The sequence below is a fragment of the Neophocaena asiaeorientalis genome, unplaced genomic scaffold (assembly GCF_003031525.2).
Source record: "Neophocaena asiaeorientalis asiaeorientalis breed wild unplaced genomic scaffold, Neophocaena_asiaeorientalis_V1.1 scaffold204, whole genome shotgun sequence".
Classification (NCBI taxonomy): Eukaryota; Metazoa; Chordata; class Mammalia; order Artiodactyla; family Phocoenidae; genus Neophocaena; species Neophocaena asiaeorientalis.
Window position 1 is genome coordinate 3,466,372 of NW_020173922.1, and position 16,459 is coordinate 3,482,830.

A 16,459-nucleotide genomic window follows, 5' to 3' on the forward strand; every position below is an offset into this window, starting at 1 on the left:
GGGAAAGTAAATTGATATAGCCACTACAGAGAACAGTATGGAGGTTCCTTAAAAAACTAAAAATAGAATTACCATGTGATCCAGCAATGCCACTAATGGGCATATACCCAGAGAAAACCGTAATTCAAAAAGACACGTGCACCCCAATGTTCACTGCAGCACTATTTACAATAGCCAGGTCATGGAAGCAACCTAAATGCCCATCAACAGATGAATGGATAAAGAAGATGTGGTACATATATACAACGGAATATTACTCAGCCATAAAAAGAACAAAATTGGGTCATTTGTTGAGACGTGGATGAATCTAGCGACTGTCAGAGTGAAGTAAGTCAGAAAAACAAATATCATATATTAACGCATATATGTGGAAGCTAGAAAACTGGTACAGTTGAAATGGTTTGCAGGGAAGAAATTGAGACCCAGATGTAGAGAACAAACGTATGGACACCAAGGCGGGAAAGCGGCAGGTGGTGGGAGTGGGGGTGTGCTGAATTGGGTGATTGAGATTGACATGTATACACTGATGTGTATAAAACTGATGAATAATAAGAACATGCTGTATAAAAAATTAATAAAATAAAATTCAAAAAAAATGATGTGACATATGTACACACACACACACACACACAATGGAATATTACTCAACCGTAAAAAAAAGAAAATTTGTCATTTGCAACAAGATGGATAAACCTAGAAGGTATTACACTAGTGAAATAAATCAGAGAAAGACAAATACCATATGATTTCACTTATGTGTGGAGTCTACAAACAAAACAAATGAATAAATATAACAAAACAGAGTCATAGATAGAACAAAGAGGTGATTGCCGGAGAGAAGTGGGGTTGGGGATAAGTGAAAGAGGACAGGGATATTAAGAGATATAAACTTCTAGTTACAAAATAAATGTCACAGGGATGACATGTACCACATGGGGAATATAGTCAACAACATTTCAATAACTTTGTATGGTGACAGGTGGTAACTAGACTTAATCATAGTGATCATTCTGTAGTGTACAGAAATATCAAATCACTATGTCATGCACCTGGAACTAATATAGTGTTGTAGATTAATTATAATTCAGTAATAAAAAAGGAATTCATACAAAACTCCAACAGATAACTGGACAAAAGATAAACAGACAATTCACAAAGGAGGAAATACAACTAAACATAGGGGGAAATGTTTAACCTCACCATTGTGTGAGGTTAAAACAACTGAATGGAAGTTAAAACAATTGAATTACCATCTTTAATCTATTTTTCCTCTCATCAAATCAGTCCCACTCCCACTCCAGTGTTTTTAACTTAATAAATTTATTTTAAAAAAAGAAAGCAATGTGAGAGTATGTATTGTGACTGAAAATATTCACATTAGAAATAATAATGCAAAACAAAATTAAGAAAATTCTGAGAAAAGAGTAATTGAAAGGTTTAGAACTGACTTTGAAATATATTACAAACCTATAAGACTTAAAGCAATGTGGTACTTACAAATGAACAGATGAAATTAACAAACAAAAAAAGAGAGAAACCCACTAAATGCATGTAAGAACTTAGTATATATTAACAGTGGGTTTTTAAATCGATGAAGAAAATACATACTGTTCAATAAATGGTTTTTGTCAATTGAGTAACCAAGTGGAAAATAAAATAAAATGTGGCTCTCTACCTCACTCCCTATAGCAAAAAAATATTCCAGATGATCAAAGACATATACGTGGGGGGAGAAAAAGGAAATATTAAAAAGTACTAGAAGGCAGAATGAGAGAATGTTACTTATAATCTTGAAACAGAAAATGTTCTTCAAATATAACAGAAACCTGGAAGGCATAAAAGAGCTCAACAAATATAGTACAAAAAAATTAAAATATATCATGGAAATAGTGATAAACTGAGAAAATCTACTAACCAACAAAATATGTTGGTTAAAATATGTTTAATTTCTTAAACATAGAGAGTACCAATACAGTAAAAAAAGACCTAGATGATCAAGCGCTGGCAAATGGACAAAGGCCTGGGGTAGGAAGTTCACAGAAAAGGAAATGCAAATGGCTTTAAGTAGCATATACTAAAAGATAATCAAACTCACTCATAACAAAAGAAATACAAATTAAGTTACTAGATAACCGTTTTTCACCTGAGATTGGTAAAAAAAAAAACAAACAAAAAACCCACAAAACTTGAAAAAACATCAGGTACTCTCATTCACTTTTTAAAATTTAATTAATTTATTTTTGGCTACATTGGGTCTTTGTTGCTGCACGTGGTCTTCTCATTGTGGTGGCTTCTCTTATTGCGGAGCTTAGGCTCTAGGCACGCAGGCTTCAGTAGTTGTAGCTCACGGGCTCTAGAGTGCAGGCTTCAGTAATGGTGGCACATGGGCTCAGCAGTTGTGGCTCACGGGCTGTAGAGTGCAGGCTCAGTAGTTGTGGCTCTTGGGCTTAGTTGCTCCATAGCATGTGGGATCTTCCTGGACCAGGGCTCGAACCTGTGTCCCCTGCATTGGCAGGTGGATTCTTAACCACTGCGCCACCAGGGAAGTCCCCTCTCATTCATTTTTGATCAGAGTATAAAATGGTACAACCACTACAAAAGGTAATTTGGCAATATTTATCCAAATTAAAAATGCACATATCGGGCTTCCCTGGTGGCGCAGTGGTTGAGAGTTCGCCTGCCGATGCAGGGGACACGGGTTCGTGCTGCGGTCCAGGAGGATCCCACATGCCGCAGAGCGGCTGGGCCCATGAGCCATGGCCACTGAGCCTGCGGGTCTGGAGCCTGTGCTCCGCAGTGGGAAAGGCCCCAACAGTGAGAGGCCCGCGTACTGAAAAAAAAAAAATGCACATATCAAAAACATCAAAATAACATTCTTTTTGACTTAGTATTTTCATTTGTAGGAATTTATTCTACAAATAAATGGTATGCTGACAAATGAATGAAGATATTCACTGTAGCAGTTTATAATAACAAAAGAGTGGAAACAACCTGAACAACCATCCATATGTGACTAATTAATAAATTGTAGGGAATTCCCTGGAGGTCCAGTGGTTAGGACTCCGCCCTTCCACTGAAGGGGGCATAGGTTCAATCCCTGGTCAGGGAACTAAGATCCCACAAGCTGCGCGGCCAAAAAAAAATTTAAAAATTTGTAGAAAATCCATAAAACAGAATGCTATAAGTTGTTCTTTTAAAATGGGGCAATTTTGTTTATGGTGCTATTTAATAATTTATAATACATATTAAGTATATAAGGTAAAAAGTGTCAAATAGTGTGTTTAGTAGCTAGCATTTGTATCTATATGTGTTTTTAAGTACATATAAATAATAAGTATTTTATTTTATGCTTATATATGTATAGAGTTTCTCTGAAAGGATATACTAGAAGCTGGTAACAATAATCAACTCCAAGGAACAACTGGGTAGTTGAGGAAGAGGAATGGAATGGAGAGTTACTTTTCACTATATATCCTTTTGGAACTTTTTAATTTTATACCATATTCCAACATTGCTTATTCAAAAAATTAAACAGCTTAAAAAATGTTTTTTAAGGGATAAAAATTTTTTTTAATTTCATGTTTTGAATTAAATTTGACTTTTTGATCTCTTTCCAAATGAAATAATCTCAATGTGTGAAAAGTGTTATACTCAGAGATGTTTATTGTTACAGTATTTATAATAGCAAACAACTCAAACAGCAAAAGAATAGTAAAGGTAACAGAAGAAACATCATGTAACTATTAAAATAATCTCTACAAAATATATACTTAAATATAGCAATATTTATGGGATATGTGTTTATATGTAGTGATATAAAAAAATAAAATCTGGGCAAAGAAAAAAAAACAGGACTAGTTTTTTTGAAACTAAACAGGATTAGTTTCATTGGAGATATAGGCTTTAAAAACCAAACCAAACAAAACCAAAACAAAACAAGACCAGTAATAGCAGCAGCTAATGTTTGAGCACTTACGCACCAAGCACCTTAAGAATTTTACATGCACTAATACATTTAATCCTAACAATATCCCTACTAGGTAGACAGTTGCCAATATACCTACATCTTATTGATGAGAATAAAGAGACTCAGAGAGAGGTTAGGTGTCTGGAGTCAGAGCTGAATCTAAGCAAGATGACTTGGGAGACCATGTTTAGGAAATGGAACCAGGAGTATCTTTTTCTTCTCTTCTTTACATTTTTCAGTAGTTTCAGGTTTCTTACTAAATGAAAATATACTATTTTCACAATGAAGAAAGACATATTAAAGAAATAACCTGTCAATCTTTTTCTTTTTGGTAAAAGTGGTAATGTTAGTGGGAAAGATTAAATCTTTTGTCTTCCAAAGGGGATTCCCTTTGAGAATGCTAACAAAGGCTAGAGATATTATTTTGGTACGGCTGGTATTAAAATAACCTTCCTTGATTATCTCAGATGGGTGGGAGTATCTATAAAGAAGGACCCCGGCTGACACTTGGCCCTGGACAATCATCCTAGGTCCTCATGCTCAACCATTCTTCCCCCTGAATGAGCAATGTTGAGGCCTCTAGGTATGTGAATAAATGTTTTCTGTTAAAAAAATTTAGATAGCATGAGAAACAAAAATGTTGAACACAATTCAAGTAAATAATTTTATCATTTGATTATATAAATTATATACAAAAACAATGCTCAGCAATGAAAGGATGCAATGACTGAAAATGTACTTAGGAAGAATTTTTTTTTAAGAGTTAAAACACAGCAAGAAAATAAGTACAACTGACCCTTGAGCAACATAGGTTTGAACTGCGGGGGGTCCACTTACACGCAGACTTTTTCCAATAGTAAAAATCTGGCTGAACTCAGGATGCAGAATCACAGATACAGAGGAAATGAGGATACGAGGGTCTGCTATAAGTTTTATGTCAGATTTTTGACTGCACAAAGGGTCAGTGCCCCTAACCCCGACTCTCAAGGGTCAACTATAATCAAAAGTTATATAAAATGAAGTATCTAAAATGTATATAAAGTTTTTTTAAATGACTCTCAATATGTTTCAAAGAATATAATATTTTAACTATGAAAACTATAGACAATATTGTTTAGTATGAATAAGAAGATTTCTTACAAAAGGATCTGCTGGTTTTTGCTTACAAAGCTCTGCAAGTCCTTTAAGCAGAGTTGGCATTACATGCACATTTAAATAGTCCTTAGCAGCTTGTCCAACTGGAATGGGCTCAACAATCACTGCAAATACAAATGATTAAAGCTAATATAAATGATGAAATATTACACAATCATTAAAAAGGACACCTTCAAATAAATTTTAATGGCATGAGAAATACTTAAGAGTTATTTTTTTTTAAAAAGGAAACAGAACTATATACCTAATATTTTGTTCAAAAACACACAAGCACACACATATAGAAAATAGTAAGACTGGCAAAAAAAACCATTAAAATGCTGACAGTGCTCATACATAAGATTCCGATGATATTTTCAACAATCTCCTCTTCTGCATTTACATTTCCATGTTGTTTACAGTAAATACATAATGGACAATGTTATGAAAAAGAAAAATATGAAGAATGTGTATAATCTAGGAGATTAATTCATCACAAAAATTAACTCCTGTCAACAAAATGGTAGGCATTTTGCAAAGTGTTACAGATACAACAGTGAATAATACATGCTTCTTGCTCTCTTACAGACTACTGAATATACACATAAAACCTATTTCTATAATAGTCTGAATATTCCTGCTCTTATTTTTCAGGTTTTAAAATAAATAATGTAAGATTTAGGGAAATTTTAGTGTGCTTTTTTGAACACTATGTAGGTGAACCAGACTTGCAGTACAACAAAAAATATATTTCTACCAGAAAGAAATGTATAACTCTTCATAGGTCTTTTGAGGTTGATCTCCATCAATGTGCTTTTTTTTTTTAAATAAATTTTTTAATTTATTTTTTGCTGAGCTAGGTTTTCGTTGCTGCACACAGGCCTTTTCCAGTTGTGGCAAGTGGAACTATTCTTCGTTGTGGTGAACGGGCTTCTCACTGTGGTGGCCTCTCTTGTTGCAGAGCATGGGCTCTAGGTGCGCGGGCTTCAGTAGTTGTGGCTCGCAGGCTCAGTAGTTGTGGCTCACGGGCTTAGTTGCTCCGTGGCATGTGGGATCTTCCCAGACCAGGGCTTGAACCCATGTCCCTTGCATTGGCAGGCAGATTCTTAACCACTGCGCCACGAAGGAAGTCCCAATGTGCTACTTTTGATAAAGATAAGAAAGCAAAGCAACTAGTCTCATGTGTTCAGATCTAAATCCTCATTGACTGAAGGCAAAGGAAGGTGGGAGGATAATTTCTGTATGACTGTATGTATATGTGTATAGGCTCAGTCTCAATGAGACAAAGACTAACAATGGGAGTCATTTGCCAGGATGCCATGAAGAACTGGGAGAAGTCTCACAGGTATTGGGTAACAGGCTCCTTTCCTATTAGTCTCATGATACTACCCTTTATTACACTGATTACTGTAATAATTCTGTTTTATTTTGATGATATAAATATTTGTCATCTGTCTCTTCTACTCTGTAAGACCATGTTAAGACAACGTTTATCATGTTCACTGGCCCCAGGTCCTTTTATATTATTTTAAAAATGAAAATCTGAAAAAAAATAAAAATGAAAATCTGATTATGTCGCTTTCATCCTTAAAATGCTTCACTGATTCCTTCTTTTTCTGTTTTTTTTCTTTTTTTTTTGCAGTACGCGGGCCTCTCACTGTTGTGGCCTCTCCCGTTGTGGAGCACAGGCTCCAGACCCGCAGACTCAGCGGCCATGGCTCATGGGCCCAGCAGCTCCGCGGCATGTGGGATCCTCCTGGACCAGGGCACGAACCCGCGTCCCCTTCATCGGCAGGCGGACTCTCAACCACTGCGCCACCAGGGAAGCCCCTGGGGTTTTTTTAATACATCAGGTTCTTATTAGGTATCCATTTTATACATTGTAGTGTATACATGTCAATCCCAATCGCCCAATTCATCACACCACCACACCCCCTGCCACTTTCCTCCCTTGGTGTCCATACATTTGTGCTCTACATCTGTGTCTCAATTTCTGCCCTGCAAACCAGTTCATCTGTACCATTTTTCTAGGTCCCACATATATGCGTTAATATACGATATTTGTTTTTCTCTTCCTGACTTACTTCACTCTGTGTGACAGTCTCTAGATGCATCCACGTCTCAACAAATGACTCAATTTCGTTCCTTTTTATGGCTGAGTAATATTCCATTGTATATATGTACCACATCTTCTTTATCCATTCATCTGTCAATGGGCATTTAGGTTGCTTCCATGACCTGGCTATTGTAAATAGTGCTGCAGTGAACATTGGGGTGCATGTGTCTTTTTGAATTACGGTTTTCTCTGGGTATATGCACAGTAGTGGGATTGCTGGATCATATGGTAATTCTATTTTTAGGTTTTGAAGGAACCTCCATAATGTTCTCCATAGTGGCCATATCAATTTACATTCCCACCAAGAGTGCAAGAGGGTTCCCTTTCCTCCACACCCTCTCCAGCATTTGTTGTTTGTAGATTTTCTGATGGTGCCCATTCTAACTGGTGTGAGGTGTTACCTCATTGTAGTTTTGATTTGCATTTCGCTAATAACTAGTAATGCTGAGCAGCTTTTCATGTGCTTCTTGGCCATCTGTATGTCTTCTTTAGAGAAATGTATATTTAGGTCTTCTGCCCATTTTTGGATTGGGTTGTTTTTTTAATATTGAGCTGCATGAGCTGTTTATATATTTTGGAGATTAATCCTTTGTCCATTGATTCATTTGCAAATATTTTCTGCCATTCTGAGGGTTGTCTTTTCATCTTGTTTGTAGTTTACTTTGCTGTGCAAAAGGTTTGAAGTTTCATTAGGTCCCATTTGTTTATTTTTGTTTTTATTTCCATTACTCTAGGAGGTGGATCAAAAAAGGTCTTGCTGTGATTTATGTCAAAGAGTGTTCTTCCTATGTTTTCTTCTAAGAGTTTTATAGTGTCCAGTCTTACATTTAGGCCGCGAATCCATTTTGAGTTTATTTTTGTGTATGGTGTTAGGGAGTGTTCTAATTTCATTCTTTTACATGTAGCTGTCCAGTTTTCGCAGCACCACTTATTGAAGAGACTGTCTTTTCTCCATTGTATACCCTTGGCTCCTTTGTCATAGATTAGTTGACCATAAGTACTTTTCTGGGGTGTTATCTTGTTTCTTTATCTGGTACATAGCCCTCTGCATTTTCATCTTTCCTTTCTGTGAATGTGTTTTTTGTTCCACAGGCTGCAGGACTGTGGTTCTTCTTGCTTCTTGCTTCATTGATTCCTTACTGCACTTATATTCAGGACAGAATTCCATACATTGGCCCACTGACTACACTATGTGTCCTCTATTTACCTCTTCAACCTCATCTTAGTGTCTCTTCCTTCAGATCTTTCAGTTTATATATGTGCCATGTACCATATTCTTTCCTGCTCATCACTTGAGCACTTGCTGTTCTTCTGCTAGAATGTTCTTCCCTTTCTCTGGTTAACCACTATTTATCCTTTGGATCTCAACTAAAATGTCACTCCTCAGTCGGGCCTGTCTTGTTACCAGTCTCTCATGATACCCTCTAATTGCCATATAGTACTTACCACACAATAACTATGCAACTGTTAGATAATAACTATGCAATTATATAGGTAATTATTGTTTAGTGGCTATCTTTTGAACACTAAACTATAAACTCCAAGAAAGCAGAAACCTCATCTATTTTTTATAATTTTATTTTTTAAAGTTTTATTGAGGTATAATTCCCTTATCATGAAATTCTTCCACTGAAGTATACAACTTATTTAATAAACTTATAATTGTGTGATCCTAACTGCAGTCCAGCTTTAGAAAACTTCCATCATCGCAAAAATGTTTCCTTGTATTCATTTGCAATTCACCACTACCACTCCCACCCCCAGCCCTTGGCAACCATGAAGCTTCTTTCTGTTTCTAAAAACATCTTTACTGGACATTTCCGATAAATGGATCATATAATATATGGTCTTTTGTGCCTGGATTCTTCTACTTTGCATAATGTTTTGAGGTTCACCCATGTTGTAGCATGTATCAGGAGTCTGTTCCTTTTAATTGTTGAGTAGTATTCCATTGTATGGCTGTATGGCTATACTAAATGCTGTTTATCCATTGGTGAACAGTTGGATTGTTTCCAGTTTGGTGCTGTAGTAAATAATGCTACCATGAATATTCACATGTGTTTAAGTAGAGTTATGTTTTCATATCTCTTGTGTGGGTACATGCTGCCAGGAGTAGAACTGGTAGTGGAGTTACATGTTACGTGGATGTGTTAACATTTTAAGAAATCACCAAACTGTTTCCCAAAGTGGCTGTACCATTTTACAATAATGTATGGAGAATGCCAGTATCTCTATACCCTTGCCATTGATTATAGCCATTCTAGTGGGTATGCAGGTGGTATCTCATTGTTTCAATTTGCATTTCCCCAATGATTAATTATGTTGAGCACTTTTTCATGTGCTTATTAGCCATTCATCTTCTTTTGTGAAATGCCTATTCAATTCTTTTGCCCAGTTTTTAATTCAGTTGTTTGTCTTAGTATTGAATTGTAAAAGTTCTTTATATATTCTGGATACAAGTGCTTTACCTGATATATCATTTGCAAATATCTTCTCCCAGTCTGTCGTTATCTTTTCATACTTTAAAAAAATATTTATTTATTTATTTATTTTTGGCTGCATTGGGTCTTTGTTGCCACGTGTGGGTTTTCTTTAGTTGTGGTGAGCGGGGGGGCTACTCTTCACTGCGGTGCGCATGCTTCTCATTGCAGTGGCTTCTGTTGTTGCAGAGCACGGGCTCTAGGCATGTGGGCTTCCATGGGCTCAGTATTTGTAGTTTGCAGGCTATAGCGTGCAGGCTCAGTAGTTGTGGTGCACGGGGTTAGTTGCTCCATGGCATGTGGGATCTTCCTGGACCAGGGATAGAACCCATGTCCTCTGCATTGTCAGGTGGATTCTTAACCACTGTGCCACTAGGGAAGTCCCCTTTTCATCCTCTTTTTTTAATTTTTTTTTTTTTTATTTTTTTTTTTTTTTTTAATTTTTATTATTATTATTTTTTTGCGGTACGCGGGCCTCTCACTGTGGTGGCTTCTCCTGTTGCGGAGCACAGGCTCCGGACGCGCAGGCTCAGCGGCCATGGCTCACGGGCCCAGCCGCTCCGCGGCATGTGGGATCTTCCCGGACCGGGGCACGATCCCGTGTCCCCTGCATCGGCAGGTGGACTCTCAACCACTGCGCCACCAGGGAAGCCCCCTTTTTCATACTCTTAATGATGGCTTTTAAAGAAGAAAAGCTTTGAATTTTGATGTAGTCCAATTTATCAATATTTTCCTTTATAGATCATACTTTTGATGTCATATTTAAGAGCTTTGTCCAACTCAAGGTAATGAAGATTTTTTATATTTTCTTCTAGACGTTTTTAGCTCTTATGTTTAGGTTGATGATCCATGTTGAGTTAAATTTTGTGTGTGGTGTGAACCAAGGGTCTAAGTTGTTTTGTTTGTTTTTGCATGTGGGTATCCAGTTGTCTCTGCACCATTCGTTGAAGAGCCCACCCTCTCCCCATCAAATTTTCTACATACTTTTGTCGAACATCAATTGTACATAAATGTAAGAATCTAATTCTAGATTCTCATTTCTGCTTCATTGATCTTTATGTCTACCCTTATGTCAGGACCATACTGCCTTAATTATTGTGGTTTGATAATAGGTTTTGAAATCAGGTTAGTGGAGGTCCTCCAACTTTGTTCTTTGTTTTCAGAATTGTTTTAGCTCTTCTAGATCCTTTGCAATTCCATATAAATTTTAGAATCAGCTTGTCAATTTCTACATAAAAGCATTCATAGACTTTTATAGGGACTGTATTAAATTTATCAATTTGGAGAGAACTGCCATCTTGACAATATTGACTCTTCCAGGAACAAGGGATGTCTATTTATTTAGATATTCTTGAATTTCTCTCAGCAACATGTTGTGCTTTTCAGTGCACAAGAATTTCAATTCTTTTGTTAAATTTATTATTAAATATCTTATTTTTGATGCTATTGTGAATAAAACTGTTTCCTTAACTTCAATTTTGGATTGTTTGTTTCTCTGTTTTTGCTGACCATTTATTATTTGTCTCTGACCACTTATTATTTGGAAGTTGGAGGACTTCCACTAACCTGATTTCAAAACCTATTATGAAACCACAATAATTAAGACTGTATGGTACTGATATTAAGGATAGACAATAAAGATCAATGAAGCAGAAGTGAGAATCTAGAATTAGATTCTTACATTTATGGCCAACTGATTTTTGACAATAGGGCTGGATGAATTAATGAGAAACTAAAAAGTGTTTTCATGTTTCTTACATAGATAAACTTTCAATGTACTTTTTTTTTTTTTTTTTTTGCGGTACGCGGGCCTCTCACTGTTGTGGCCTCTCCCGTTGTGGAGCACAGGCTCCAGACACGCTAGCTCAGTGGCCGTGGCTCACGGGCCCAGCCGCTCCGCGGCATGTGGGATCCTCCCGGACGGGGGCACGAACCCGCGTCCCCAGAATCGGCAGGCGGACTCTCAACCACTGCGCCACCAGGGAAGCCCTCAATGTACTTTTAAAAGCTTTTTCATGGCATAATTTATATACTGCATTGTATATTTATTTTTATAGACTTTTAAAATACAGTCTTCTTGAAAAGAGCAGAGACATCTTATTCATCTTTGTATTTCTGGCACACAGTAGTTAACTCAATAAATTTGTTGAATGAATGGAATATAGCAAAGCTTTGAATCAGCCATCCCTATTAAAAGGGAAGGGAAGAGCACTAGCTTTTTCAAGGATTAGGAATATATTTTAGAATATCTTTGTAACTTGTTTTAGTGACTCCTCATCATATAGGCTTTTGCATATAGTTCCTGACTGACTGCTAAGCAAGAGGGAGTTCATATCATAAACTCTGAGAACTTTCTCTCAAGAACTTCACATTCTCATAGCAAGAGATCTGCAAGGTAGTAGGTAATAAATCATTTATCTTTATCCTACAACTGCTGCTTCTCAAATGTCTAACTATATCTAGAGGATTAACTCATGGTAAAATCAATCTAAAATAACAGTTTAGGGATATAACCCTATGAGTAAGAAGTGCTTCCAAAAATATCTTCTACTTAAGATAAATTAGCTTTTAACTCTATTTTAGTTAAAAGCTAAAGAGGAAAAGTCTAATTCACTAGTAGGACTAAATCTAAAGATCTACCACATTAAAAAGACATCTCATGTTTAAGATGTGCTCCAAAATAATATGGAAGCAGGAAAAGTAGGAGCAGGGGTTATAGATGAAATAATACTGAACTAAACCAACTATACTTCAATTAGAAAAAAAAAAGACTGACCAAAATTGTTGAAGCTGGGTGATGGGTTCATTAGGGGTTTATTATACCATGCTATCTACTTTTGTGTAAATATTCCACAATAAACAGTTCCAACAAAAAAAATATCTTAATGGGATGGATACGACAGAAATTTCTGTCACAGAAATAAAGTATGTAGTAGGCAAATCCTTTTTGTGTATAGATATCTTTAAAACAATTTTTGTTCAAAAATCTGAACTTTTAAATCTCCAAGACAATTTTCAATTTTCTTTGAATAAATCTTCAGCAGAAAATACTGAGGAACAGGTCTAAATTACTTAGAGAAAAAAAAAAAGCCAAAAAAAATTCAAAATTGCCCAATGCTTTGACTTTTCTTTATAATGAAAATCACCAAAATTCCTTTCTGCTCTAAAAATATTACTGAAAATAAACTAAAAACTTATTGCTGCTCCTTATTATACCCACTTATAAAAGGTTTATAACTTTCATAACAGGTTGGAAACAAAAAGAGGGCCTGAGAACTATTAATTTCATAAAGCCATGAGTTTGTTAACAAACAGTAAACTGTTAGAGAAAATGGCAAATCAGTCATAATTTCCAAAGAAGATTCTTTTTTCAAGTGTAACAAATTTGACTGATGCATTTAGGGATAACTAAAAGGAATTACAACACAGAAGAAGAAAAACCCAAGAGAAAAGAAAGAAAAAAAAGTAAACTCTTCTCAAAATATTCCCTAGAGGTCACAATTTAGTTGTGAGAAAAATGTTTTCTACTCTTGGCTTCAAGTTAAGTAACTACAACTTGAAAATATGACAGAATATACTGGAGAAAAACCCTGTTATCTTCCTTCCCAGCTTCATCTCCAAAATAAAAGAGAAAGCAAACAAGCAGATGCAACTAATTACTCATCTGTAACTCACCTGCAGGAAACATGAATCGCATTTCTCTTTCTGCTGCAGCAAAATCATTACTTCCATGAAGTGCATTCCTTAGCTCATCTGTGCCATAAATTGCCCTTAGACTAAAAGCAAGTTAGAGATGATGACCATCCAATCTGACATACCTTCTTTACTTTTTACATATGCATTCTATTTAGGAATTTTACAGAAGCATCGCCACTTCTCACATATGGAGGTCTTAATCTATTTTGAATTTAAGCATAAATCTATCTACATGAGGGTCAAGTATATTTAAATCTGTGGGAGGGATACACTGGAAAAATAAGAGTTACCTGGGTGAAAAAGAGGTGTTGTTTTGTGACAACTGAAAAAGCAATGCATTTTCAAAGTGCAAGAACTCAATGCCCTCTGGTTTCCAGACATTAATGATAATGCTGAAAATCTGAGTTTCTGGTCCTGCATTACCAATATTCTATAAAATACCATACCAATTTTCCCATGAAAAATCCTACACCAGTGGCAGTATAGTTCAAGGATGAGAGAAAAATAAGGCTAGTCAACCATAAATCAAAATTCTCTGAGACCTTTTGTGGTATTTGATATTAAAATACACATTTAAGTAGTTAAAACACAAAATGGACCTCCCCCACCCAGCCCTCCACCACCACCAAAAAAAATCAGGTTATTTAGGAAAACTTTCAAATTAAAGGAAATTCCTATTACAGTGAAATCAGATTTTTTTTTTCACTTTCATAGTTGGATTCCATTTTTCCCCCAGGAAAGTTACCTGTCTGGGTGTGTCTCCTTAGCTACTAAGCTATTACTTGGTCCCAAGAGTTCTTTCCAGTAAGAGATGGCTTTAAGTCTAGCTAATATCATGGCAACAAGTGGTCCAGAACTCATGTAAGCTGTTAAATTGGGGAAAAACATTTTCCCATACTGTTCCACATAAAAGTTACTACAGTGCTCAGGGCTGAGATGCAGTTTTCTTCTCTAAAAGAGAAACAAAATCAACAAAAGCTTTATTGACAGTTCAATAATACCTCATTAAGTCATTAATAACTTGAAATTAGTACCAATCTGACCACAAATTTGAGATTTATTTTTGTATTATGAACAAAGGGCAAGATAAGAAAGTTAAATGTAGGCTGTAAATAAGAATTATTTAACCTACTTAAGAAAAACTATTCCTGTTGGGCAGCCTCTTTCAACATATGGTATGTTAATGACAAATTCATCATATCTCCTTCTTAAAGTAAAAACACGCCAATCATCAATATTCTGTTAATACATACTTTGTACAAAGCAACAAAATTGAGGGGCTTCCCTGGTGGCACAGTGGTTGAGAGTCCGCCTGCCGATGCAGGGGACACGGGTTCGTGCCCCGGTCCGGGAAGATCCCACATGCCACGGAGCGGCTGGGCTCGTGAGCCATGGCTGCTGAGCCTGCGCATGCGGAGCCTGTGCTCTGCAACGGGAGAGGCCACAATAGTGAGAGACCCACGTAAATATTCCAAATTCATCTTTCCCTATTTGTGATATTTTCCTATTCATTGTGAAATTTTCCTACATATTTTAGGGAGCGGGTCTCATTATGGTATTTAGAAATAGTATGAAGTATAATGATGCAGTAAACAAGTTTTTCACTTGAACATGAAAGTTGTATATTCTTTATTCCGGTTCTGCCATAAATATGTTGATTCACTATGATCTTAAGAATAATTAGTTAGCATTAAGTTTGTTAATTTGAAAGAATATGAAATGTTTGGGACAAATAAATGTTAAGTTTGTTCACAAATGAGAAACTATATGAATTATTAAATTTTAAAAACCATAGAAGCTGAGTCAGTCATTCTTCCAATTAGAAAGCATCACATTTTCCCTAAGAGCAACTATTTGAGTATATCTTATTTATTTATTTATTTTTGGCTGCGTTGGGTCTTCGTTGCTGCGCACGGGCTTTTCTCTAGTTGTGGCAAGAGGGGGCTACTCTTTGTCGCCACGCACGGGCTTCTCGTTGCGGTGGCTTCTCTTGTTGAGGAGCACAGGCTCTAGGCACATGGGCTTCAGGAGTTGTGGCAGGTGGGCTCAGTAGTTGTGGCTCTAGAGTGCGGGCTCAGTAGTTGTGGTGCACAGGCTTAGTTGCTCCGTGGCATGTGGGATCTTCCCGGACCAGGGCTCGAACCCGTGTCCCCTGCATCGGCAGGCGGGTTCTTAACCACTGCGCCACCAGGGAGGTCCCTTGAGTACATTTTTTAAAAAATCACTCCATTACTACTGTTTATCAAATCCACTAAAGGTGGATCAGGAGGGAAAGGGCTCAAAATAGAATAGAGGGATTCAAGGTAGACATCAAGGAAAACTTGCTGGAGTAAGGATGATGAGACATGGAGATAAATTACTAGGGGAAGGCTAAAAATCTCCAAGATTAAGGCAGATATCTATCTTTCTAAAATGGGTTAGAGGGCTTCCCTGGTGGCGCAGTGGTTAAGAATCTGCCTGCCGATGCAGGAGACATGGGTTTGAGCCCTGGTCTGGGAAGATCCCACGTGCCGTGGAGCAACGAAGCCCGTGCGCCACAACTACTGAGCCTGTGCTCTAGAGTCCGTGAGCCACAACTACTGAGCCTGTGTGCCACAACTACTGAAGCCCACGTGCCTAGAGCCCATGCTCCGCAATGAGAAACCACTGCAATGAGAAACCCGTGTACTGCAACAAAGAGCAGCCCCCGCTCGCCGCAACTAAAGAATAGCCCAAGCGCAGCAATGAAGGCCCAATGCAGCCAAAAATAAATAAATATATTTATTTAACTAACTAAATAAAATAAAATGGGTTAGATTTTCCTGAAAGTACAGTGTGAATTTTACCAAGTGACCTACCTCTTAAAGTCCCTTCCAAAACTATCATGTGTCTTCAAGTTTCAGAAACTTGATAAAATTGCTTGGTTTGTAGAGAGGGATCTAAACTGCCCAGAGCAAGAATCTTGTAGAGATGCTTACTAGGTAGGTCAGCAATGCTATGAACAGGCTCTACTGGACAAACATAACATTCTCACTAGTCAAGGATCAGTTACAGTACTTTAAAAAAAAAAAAAAAAAAAAAAGGGGC

The 16,459-nt window shown here is 36.9% G+C and overlaps 1 protein-coding gene across 1 annotated transcript in view; it reads right to left on the reverse strand.

Moving 5' to 3' along the window:
• NME5 (NME/NM23 family member 5) overlaps positions 1-16,459 on the reverse strand; it is a 27,156-nt gene that overhangs the window by 5,642 nt on the left and 5,055 nt on the right. The window contains exons 3-5 of the mRNA XM_024752440.1: positions 14,139-14,344; positions 13,373-13,473; positions 5,108-5,226 (exon numbers count right to left, since the gene is read on the reverse strand). Of these exons, the coding sequence (XP_024608208.1) occupies positions 5,108-5,226; positions 13,373-13,473; positions 14,139-14,344 (426 nt within the window). The remainder of the gene's footprint in view (positions 1-5,107; positions 5,227-13,372; positions 13,474-14,138; positions 14,345-16,459) is intronic.